This window comes from Mobula hypostoma, chromosome 14 (genome assembly GCF_963921235.1).
Source record: "Mobula hypostoma chromosome 14, sMobHyp1.1, whole genome shotgun sequence".
Taxonomy (NCBI): Eukaryota; Metazoa; Chordata; class Chondrichthyes; order Myliobatiformes; family Myliobatidae; genus Mobula; species Mobula hypostoma.
This window is the reverse complement of record NC_086110.1, coordinates 32,552,624-32,563,115: the sequence shown is the minus strand read 5'-3', so window position 1 is coordinate 32,563,115 and position 10,492 is coordinate 32,552,624. Positions and strand designations below refer to the sequence as shown.

At 38.3% G+C, this 10,492-nt stretch overlaps 1 protein-coding gene across 1 annotated transcript; it reads left to right on the top strand.

The window, feature by feature from the left end:
* The first annotated feature begins 11 nt into the window (after positions 1 to 11).
* cnep1r1 (CTD nuclear envelope phosphatase 1 regulatory subunit 1) lies at positions 12 to 10,104 on the top strand. Its single transcript, XM_063066902.1, has 6 exons — positions 12 to 126; positions 227 to 298; positions 3,896 to 3,969; positions 4,805 to 4,914; positions 5,282 to 5,336; positions 8,949 to 10,104. Exons 1-6 carry the CDS (start codon positions 102 to 104, stop codon positions 8,988 to 8,990), a joined length of 378 nt encoding a protein of 125 aa, XP_062922972.1. The 5' UTR covers positions 12 to 101; the 3' UTR covers positions 8,991 to 10,104.
* Positions 10,105 to 10,492: the final 388 nt, after the last annotated feature.

The following is a 10,492-nucleotide window of genomic DNA, read 5'->3' as shown; positions in this document are numbered from 1 at the left end:
AATCAGCCGTGGCGTCTGGGAACGAGGAGCGAGGCGAGAGCGGCAGCGGGGCGTGTGGAAGTCGGCGGCGGGTTGAGGGCTGTGAGCGGCCGATTCTGACCATGAACTCCCTGGAGCAAGCGGAAGGTAAGCTGGTGGCGCTCAGCAGGCGGCGAGCTCGGGCTGCGGTCATGTTGTTGCGGCGGAACAGGTGCGACTTGTGCTTGTTTTTTTTTGTGTGTTGCAGACCTGAAAGCTTTCGAGAGGCGACTGACCGAGTACATCTCCTGCTTGCAGCCGGCGACCGGGCGGTGGCGAAGTGAGTGTCCGGGCTCGGGGAGGTGCTTGGTCTTTGTGGGGTTCTGAAAGGGAGGTCACACTTCAAATATCTGGCTGTCCCTAGAACATACCCTGGGACCACAGCAACGGGACCCAGTCTGCCCTGTACTTTTTTTTATTATCTGTGTTAAACTGTCAAAGCCGTATCACCAGGTGAACACTGATCCTGTACAAGTAATTTGTTTTAATTAATGTACAACATCTGAAATACTAGGTCAGTAAGGCAACTGTAAGAAAACGCAAAGCATCAAAAAATTAAGAGGTTACAGTACATGTAACTAGGAGTCTGTAAACACGAGGAATTCTGCAGATGCTGGAAATTCAAGCAACACACATCAAAGTTGCTGGTGAACGCAGCAGGCCAGGCAGCATCTGAGAGATGCTGCCTGGCCTGCTGCATTCACCAGCAACTTTGATCTGTGTAACTAGGAGTCTGAATTTTTTTTATTGTCTATCGTTCTGTTGTGAATATGTTTTTTTGTGTGTGCGAGTTAACTGTATCAATATCGCTAATGATGTCTAAATGCATCACCAAGCGTTAAAGAATTGGTCGCTGTGTACATACATCTACTGATGCTTCTGGACACATCTTCAGTGGTGTTCTTGGAATCATCGGGTATTTCGGGTCTTTCAACATCATACACCCTCCTCCAGGTGACCCAGCCAGGGCTGATCAGACGCCAGTTTGTGTCCAGATGGCTAGCTACTTATGATTCCATGGCTCCCCTCTTTTGAGCCACAGCCGTCTTGACAATCGCTAATAAATTATCCGATTTGAAGATGTCACTGTCGAAATTCTATTTCAGAATCAGGTTTATTATCATTGGCAAGTTGTGAAATTTATTATTTTTCGACAGCAGTACAGTGCCGTTTAAAAGCGGTGCTTTAATTATTGCACAATTAGATTGGCATAATAAGTCATTCAAACATAGTTACAAGTTTCAAAAACTTCTCATGCAGATCATCACATTATAAAGCTACGTTTACACTCATGAACATTTTCCTCACACCTACCCTTCTATTTGCATTCAGTATTTCCCGTCTGCAGTTTAATGTGGAATCTGGCTGCTGTGCCCAATGCAAGGACTTAAAAGCTAACTATAAGAATATAAATTTGTACAATGTTAATATTTTAGACTGTACATATCAGGTGTTTTTTCAATTTTTATAAGTATTTGTATTTTAGTATTTTTTATTTAAAGAAGTACAAAATTTGCCAGTGATTTAGAGAGAGAGAGAGCAATATAATCAGGAAGTACATAAAATAACAGAAATATTGATAAACAGAAGAAATGGAATTTCAGTGTAAATATGTGTAAGATCATCTGTTTTAGATTTGAGAAAGACAGAACACTGCCATTCACTTCATAACTGGGAAAGAGAGACTTTATCTCTACATTGTAATGATCAACAAATCAGAAAATATTTAAAAAAAAAATAGAACAGGGGCTATTGTATGTAAGGAATACAAGGTAAAGGTAAATCTGCGGTTATATGAATTTGACTGGCACCCAATCCAACAGCATCACTATCCAATCACAAACAAGAGAAAATCAGCAGATGCTGGAGATCCAAGCAACACACAAAAAATGCTGGAGGAACAGCAGGCATCAATGGAAAAGAGTACAGCTGGCGTTTCAGGAGTCCTGCCAAAGGGTTTCGGCCCACAATGTCAACTGTAGTCTTTTCCATAGATGCTGCTTGGCCTGCTGAGTTCCTCCAGCATGTTGTGTCTGTTGCCTGTCACTATGGGGGAAGTCCAGAACCAGAGGCCACAGTTTGAGAATAAGGGGTAGGCCATTTAAAACAGAGTTGAGGAAAAACCTTTTCACCCAGAGAGTTGTGGATCTGTGGAATGCTCTGCCTCAGAAGGCAGTGGAGGCCAATTCTCTGGATGCTTTCAAGAAAGAGTTAGATAGAGCTCTTAATGATAGAGGAGTCAAGGGATATGGGGAGAAGGCAGGAACGGGGTACTGATTGTGGATGATCAGTGAATAGCGGTGCTGGCTTGAAGTACCGAATGGCCTACTCCTGCATCTATTGTCTATCCACATTGTGACGAAAAAGAAGGCTCATAGTTTTAAATAATGCATAAAAATAGATCTGGAGTACTGAGGGCCCCTTTGAGATCATCTTCTGTTGTCTTTGAAGTGAGTGCATTTACCAAAATTACTCCTGGATTCAAAGGATTAAATGAAAGGGTAATCAACCTTGAGTTATGTCCTAGAATGCATATGTTTGGAGTATCATTTAATTAAAGTTATCAAATTACAATGGGGAAATAATCAGAGATAATCTATTTAAACTGATTGACTGGATGGCATAATCTAAAAGGTAGATGTGTTTTTTTTCAGGAATAAATTTGGAAATCACTGTCATAGTGGCTAGCAAAGATTAGAGGGGAATTTAGTGGAGAGCTTCTGATGAATTATCTCTCAATCTGTGAATTATCTCTTTTTATGTACACAAGAAAATTGTTTATAAGATCAGTCAGGACAGCATCAGTTTTATCAGACATATTAAAGACCTACTTACTCTGCACACATCTCCCACGAAGAAACTTGCATTTTTTTTGTTATCCCTGAATTGAGGCCTTGTGAAGTAAATTAAAACTTGATTACGTACAATGTATATCTACACTGTTTCAAACAATGAACCTTCTTTTGGGTCATGTTAGAAATAGTATTGCATGAGCCAAACTGGAACAAAACATTTGATTGCAATGTTGTGTTTTGGAGTAGGTACATCTTGCAGGTGGATGATGTGGATAGTGATGGTGTTGGATTGGGTGTTAGCCAAATCCAATGTTTGGATTTTGTCAAGTCTCTTGCATTTTGCAAGAACTGCATTCATCCGATCAATCAGAGATCATCGTTTCACATTCCTGGCCTATTTTTGTGTTGGAATAGCTTTGGGAAGTTAGTCAAGACAGAGACTCGGATCTACTTTTGTAGACACGTAAAAACTATTAATGTGCAATTTTCCCCTTCCCTCCCCCACCCCCAACTATATACAACTATCAACAACACTTTCTAACACAATGGTAATATTGAGGGTAGACTAATAGAGCAGCGCTTACAACACACACACAATGCTGGAGGAACTCCAAAGCCCAGGCAGCATCTATCGAAAAAGTACAGTCGATGTTTTGGGCCAAAAGTCCTGAAGGGTTTCAGCCCGAAATGTCAACAGTACTTTTTTCTATAGATGCTGCCTGGCCTGCTGAGTTCCTCCAGTATTTTGTGTGTGTTGCTTGGATTTCCAGCATCTGCAGATTTTCTCTTGTTAGAGCAGTGCTTAGCCAGAATTGAACAGCTTGGTTGGGATAGAATTACTACAGACGTGATGTTGTCAAAACACACTGACTTTATTGTATTCTGTGCTCTTGCTCTTGCCCTTTCCCTGATCATGTATGGACTGAATTGAATTCACTGAAAGCTGGACTCTAATATGTTTTGAGGTGTATTGAAATAGCTAATGCACATTTCTAAATTTACTCTCTTCATATACATTAATCATTTTTGTGAATCATTTCCATTTAAAATTCAGTAATTTGTATTCTACCCTTTACTTGCAGTGATTCTTATAGTAGTTTCAGTATGTACAGCCACAGGTGCTTGGAACTGGTTAATCGATCCTGAAACACAAAAGGTAATTTTAAGCTTTTACTTTTATATAATTCTCAAAACATTTTGTAGAGAGCAATTGCTTTCCTTTCCTACCATGCTTTAGTGAATTCATTATCAAAAAATGCAGGAAAGCTATTTTCTACCTAGCATTCCTGCATAACTGACACATGAATGGCTTAATGGTGAGGAGAATCTCTTCAAAAGTTGTAGCTGAATCCACCCAAAATGGACAAATTAAAATTCAAATAATTTTTATGAAATGCTATTATCAAAATATTGAGAGGTGATTGTTCAGGTTTTAAAAATACCAGTAACTTGTAGGTAACTCTGTTATGGCAGGATTGAGATTGCAAAGCTATGAACATTGATTTCAGACAGAATTTAGAAATTGCCTTGTGCTCAATGTCATGAAAATTTTAATGCCCTCATTATAAATTTGCAATTAGACTCAAGAAAATGCACCTATTTAGGGAATTGTATTTGAAATATGATTCTAAACTGATGATCAAGCAATTTTCACATTTTACTGGGCTTGAACCTGACAATTAACTTGCTTACTGGCTGTTCCTATGATTTAAGATTATGCAGTAAAGAATTAAAGCTGATTATTTCAAAGAAAATTTGCAACCAGACAGTTATTCCACTTGAGCCTTATTATAAAACATTTTGAAAGGTCAGTCTTTCTCTTCCCAATCACAGCAAAATTTTAAAATGAAGTTAATATGTAGGTGAGTTGTTTTTCATTGATATTTATGTTGCTGACAATTCAGAAAATTGGGGTCTTTTTAACACATGTTAGTTAATTTTTATCTGCTCAAATAGTTTAAAATTATTCAGTTGTTTCTTTGTCATTTTAGGTATCATTTTTCACATCACTATGGAATCATCCATTCTTCACAATCAGCTGTATAACTCTAATTGGTTTATTCTTTGCTGGAATACATAAAAGAGTGGTTGCACCGTCAATGTATCCTTTGTGTGAACTGTTCAAATTGTTAGTGATAAGATTTGCAGAAACAAGAAGGTGTTTGATATATGTAATTAAAACTTACCTTTTTAAATTGATTTTTTTGTGAAAATAAGCCTCATCTTTTTTGAGCATCAATATTTTGTAATATTAAGGGTGTGCAATTATTTAACCAATACAGAACATACTAGAAGTTAACAGTCTTTGCGGTTGTATTAATTAGACTTTACTATACTTTTGGATGAGTTGAGAACATTATCTGCAGTATTTGTACTTTTTGCATGGTACTTCCCAAGGAATGTGAACTATTCTGTAACTAACTAATTTTGATTGGAATTGTTATTTCTTTTACCACATTTGCTTTCAGCATTGCCGCAAGATGTCGAACTGTTTTGGCAGAATACAATATGTCTTGTGATGATGTGAGTATCTGTTTTCAGATACAGAAAACCAAGAAAAAGTGCATAACTAATTCTTGGATTTTAAATGTTGTTCTAAATCAAGTACAGCTATCCACGGGTAATGAATGGGTTCCATTTTCACAGATGTCCATCAGTTGCTTCTGTCTTTATGTGAAAAAATACACAAATTCTCAATTTGGTATGCATAGCTATGGTACCAGCCTTCTGAGTTTTGCGGAAATGTGCCTAAACTGATGCTTATAATGAATTAGACACTGATTAGAAAATCACTTAAGCAACAGGTGAATGACTGAAAATTGGAATTAGAAGTATTGCAGCTTTTCAACACTATATCAGATCATGATTTATGCTTTTGCATCATCCCCTTTTGTAAATGATCCCACCATATCCTCTGATTTCCCCTAATATCCGTAAAAATATCTTTCTGATCTTGCATAGACTCTATGAATGAGAAACAAAAGCCATCTTGGGTGGAAAGTTTTGCAGAATTCTCATTCCCTGTTTAAAAACTATTGCCTCATCTTTCCCGTGAATGGCTGATCAATTACCCTGAGACCATTCCCTTATTTGTAGATTTTTCAGATAAAGTAAATGAGTCTCCTGCCATCCATTGTCAGATTCTCTCAGGATAGAAACATAGAAAACCTACAGCACTATACAGGCCCTTTGGCCCATAATGCTGTGCCGAACATCTACTTTAGAAATTACCTAGGGTTACCCATAGTCCTCTATTTTTCTAAGATCCATGTACCTATCCAAGAGCATCTTAAAAGGCCCTATTATATCTGTCTCCATCACCGTCGCTGGCAACCCATTCCATCCACTCACAACTCTCTGCATTAAAAAGAAACATACCTCTGATATGTCTGTACCTACTTCCAAACACCTTAAAACCGTGCCCTCTCGTGTTAGCCAATTCAGCCCTGGGAAAAAGCCTCTGACTATCCACACAATCAATGCCTCTAATCATCTTATACACCTCTTATCAGGTCACCTGTCATCCTCGGTCGCTCCAAGGAGAAAAGGCCAGGTTCATTCAACCTATTCTCATAAAGCATGCTTGCCAATCCAGGCAACATCCTTGTAAGTCTCCTCTGCACCCTTTCCATAGTTTCCAGGTCCTTTCTGCAGTGAGGTGACCAGAACTGAGCACAGTACGGGTTTCCCCCGCCATCCGAAACTAGAGCGTTCCTATGAAACGGTTCGTAAGCCGGAATGTTGTAAAGTGAAGAAGCAATTACCATTTATTTATATGGGAAAAATTCGTGAGCGTTCGCAGACCCAAAAAGTAACCTACGAAATCATGCCAAATAACACATAAAACCTAAAATAACAGTAACATATAGTAAAAGCGGGAATGATATGATAAATACACAGCCTATATAAAGTAGAAATACATTTCTACAATCATTGCCGCACTGTCCACCATAGTGAAAATCTCACGCAAGCGCTCTTGGCAAAAACTCTCTCCAGTAACCTTTAAGCTATGAAGCTGCCAAATCATACCAAATAACACATAAAAATACACAGCCTATATAAAGTAGAAATAACATATGTACAGTGTAGTATCACTTACCAGAATCGGGAAGACAGCGCCGAGCACACTGATGATGGTGAGTTCGGCTGAGTTGTCGGAGGTTGGGGTGGTGCAGTGGTCCCCGACCGATACCGATCCGCGAAGAATGCAGCGGTGTAGCGGTGGCTGGAACGCACCCAGCACATCTTTAAGAAAAAAGCCGAAATAAACAAGCTAATTAATTAGGTGCCGCCCGGCACGTAAATATCGGCCCAGTCCAAATCACCTCTGATCTGGGCCGATATTTACATGCCGGCGGCACCTAATTAATTAGCTTGTTTATTTCGGCTTTTTTTTTAAAAGATGTGCTGGGTGCGTCCCGGCTACCGCTGCATGCTTCGCAGTCCGGTATCGGTCTGCGGCCCGGAGGTTGGGGTGGTGGGATACTGGGGTGTCATCTCATCGTCGTCTGTTTCCATCAGGGCAGGCAGGTCATCTTCTTCTATGTCTGCCTGCCTCGATGTCAAAGCTCGAGGTTCGTCGTCTGCTGTGGCTTGAAAACCAACAGTATGCTTGACTGTTTAGCCTTGCGCATTTTTATATCATACAGTTCTTTGTAAGCACTCAAATCATCCTGCAAATATGCCCTAAAGCTACGTACCCTTCCAAAATTAAAGTCCTACTTTTCTGCAATCATTGCAGCGAAAATCTCACGCAGTTGCTTCACATTCAGTTCCTGGACGACTTCACTTTCGGTCCGTTCGCTACTGCATTCGGTTTCGATTGTTATCCTTTCCTCTTCCATTTGCATCAGCTCTTCATCTATCAGTTCTTGGTCATGGAATGCCAAAACCTCTTCAACATCATCTTCGTCAACCTCCATAAGCCAAACTCACTTTGTCCTTACTTCGTTCACCAGGATCGAAATGCTTAATTATGTCCAGTTTTATGCTAAGTGTAACACCCTTACGAGCTCTTTTAGGCTTTTCCGATACCTTAGAACTCATCTTGGTAACGGATGCTCAAAATAAATCGAGGTAAAGCACAGATGCTCACAGGCATGTGTTTAAGCAATGTCGGCTAGAATGCAGTTCCGGGGGAGGAGCTTGGCCGCTCGGGGCGCGCGGTCTTTTTTCGTAACAGTGAAAACACCTTCTGTTAGCGAAAACAGGTAACTAATGTAAGTCTTTCATAACAGTGAGATTTCGTAAAGTGAATGTTCGAAAAGCAGGACACAGCTGTACTCCAAGTGGAGTATGACCAGGGTCCTCTATAGCTGTATCATTACCTTTCAGCTCTTGAACCTCTCAGAATCTTAAACATTGCTGAGATTACCTGTCAGTATTTTAGTTCAAGTCATAGGAATTAAACTAGTGAATCAACAACTGCTGACTTTCCATAGTACTCCAAATGAACTTTTACCAAAGGCATGTACGATCTCAGCAAGACATTTTACTCTTGTACTCCTAATCCCTCAAAGAATTCCACTGTAGCATTGCTTTTTATATGATCAGTGATGTTTACTGTCTCTGTCACTTTATTGCAGGATAATAAGTCTATTCCTTAGATTGAAGAAAGGAAGCAGTTTTATCCTTTCCTCTTGATGTTGTCTGTGTTGTGGTTTTTACGTAGATTTATTTTATTTCAAGTCCTGTGAAATCAGCACCCAAAAACTTGGCAAGCAACAACTGAATATTTGGTCATGTCTAGCAAGAGGAGCTTGAGATATTGAGAGTTGTTGGGTTCCATTCAAATAAGTTTAAAAAAATTAAATGAATCCACAAGTTTTTTTACATTTATTGTGGACAGTTTAAGCAACCTTTGAGTAAATATGACAGATATGCTTCTGGCATTTTCATGTGAGTGTAGCATCAGTTGATTTCAGACTTTTTTTATAAAGTTTTTTTTACTGTATGATGACATAGACCTGCATTAACTAGGTATTGAGTCCATGTCCTGTTTTAAATTTTCATTCTGCAGTAAATGTTATATATTTTTACAGTATATACTGTACAAGTGCATGGCACTTTTTTCTGGAAATCCAATTCATTGTTTTTCACTTTAATCATTTTTATCTTTTTTTTCCCCCTTTCTAGACTGGGAAACTAATATTGAAGCCCAGACCTCATGTTCAATGACACCCTACTGACTCCAGTGAAAATACAATGTCTCTGTGAAAAGGTGAAAGTACCCTCAAATGCACAAATTCATGAAAGCAGTGCTTCTTCTGGGGTCAACATCAATATTTCACCTCAAAGTTCCCTAGACAGAAAAATGCTCAGCAACAAAGGTGGATTTTATGAATCTAGCATTGCAGCTGGCAGGTAGTTTTAGGTAACTCGATAGAAAATTCTATTTGGGAAGTATTTAAATATTGCTTAGTCACTTTAATTTATTAAGAAGTTACAGATTTTTGTATCATTTATAAGTTGAATTGCTCATTTTATCACCGATATTCATATAATTAACATCAACGATGTAAAAGCTATGGACTGTTCTCACAGAGAATTGGGCTGAACTGTATCAGGAACTATTCTGATGTGATTGCTAAATTATTGTTGCACACCTTTATGCTTCCAGTCTGTTGTTTTTGCTCTGCAGATATTTCTTTCATATAAGTTATGTGAATATTGCTTTTTATGTTTCATTATTATGATGTATTATGAAACATCAGACTTCTTATTCCATTCAGACTGGAGACAAATTATAAATGGACTACCAGTACTTTGGGTGGCTTTTTGATGTGTTAAATTGTGTAATATTCATAGGAAGAGACTAATGTTTGGCAAACTATTGCATATGAAGATTCAAATTTTACTTAATTGTGAAAAATTGTATAAAATAGGTAGAAATGAACTCTTTCATACTTGCATTTGTTCATTTTCTCTTGTTTTGCTATTCTAAAATGTGTGTTCTACAGTTACCACGTTGCATTTTAAATAACTTGAAGATATAAATTTTTACATTTTAAAAGCATCACAACTTTGTAAGACCATTTTGGCCCACGAGTTTTGTAGGCCTCTGTACATAGCAATAAACAATTTGTATGGAATTTTTTGGAAACATGTTGTGAGTAGTGTGAGTTGATCATGCATCTAATATGTCAGATACCAAGGGATAGGATTTGAATATTTTAAGATGTAAAATGGCAAGTAGCTTGCCTAATACTTTTGTGGAAAAGACAGACTTGTCTCCCATTGGGCATGAAGAATGGCATGCCACTTGCTCTAAAATGTTGACCTCTTACTTGGGATTTCATCAAAGGCACCTGATGTGAGATGTCTTACTAGACAAATTTCTTCAAAAAAGTAGATGTACCCTTTAGAAATATACTCTGAAGTTTGGGCATAATGAACAAAATTACTATTTTAAAGATTTGGGTAGCAGACATGATGTGACTGAAGACTAAACGCAAATAAAATTTGAGTTGTGACTAGACATTTGCAAAAGAAACTCTGGAGATTATTTATTTGGGATCTCAATTTTAAAAGACAATGGTGAGGCCAAGGGTGACAAATGAAATTTGTATACACGGATATGCAGTATATGCTCCTAATAACTCTATCATTCTTAACGCTCTTACTAGAATAAGGTCTGAAGTATATAAGTACAATGATTGGTGTTGTGTCAAACATGCAAA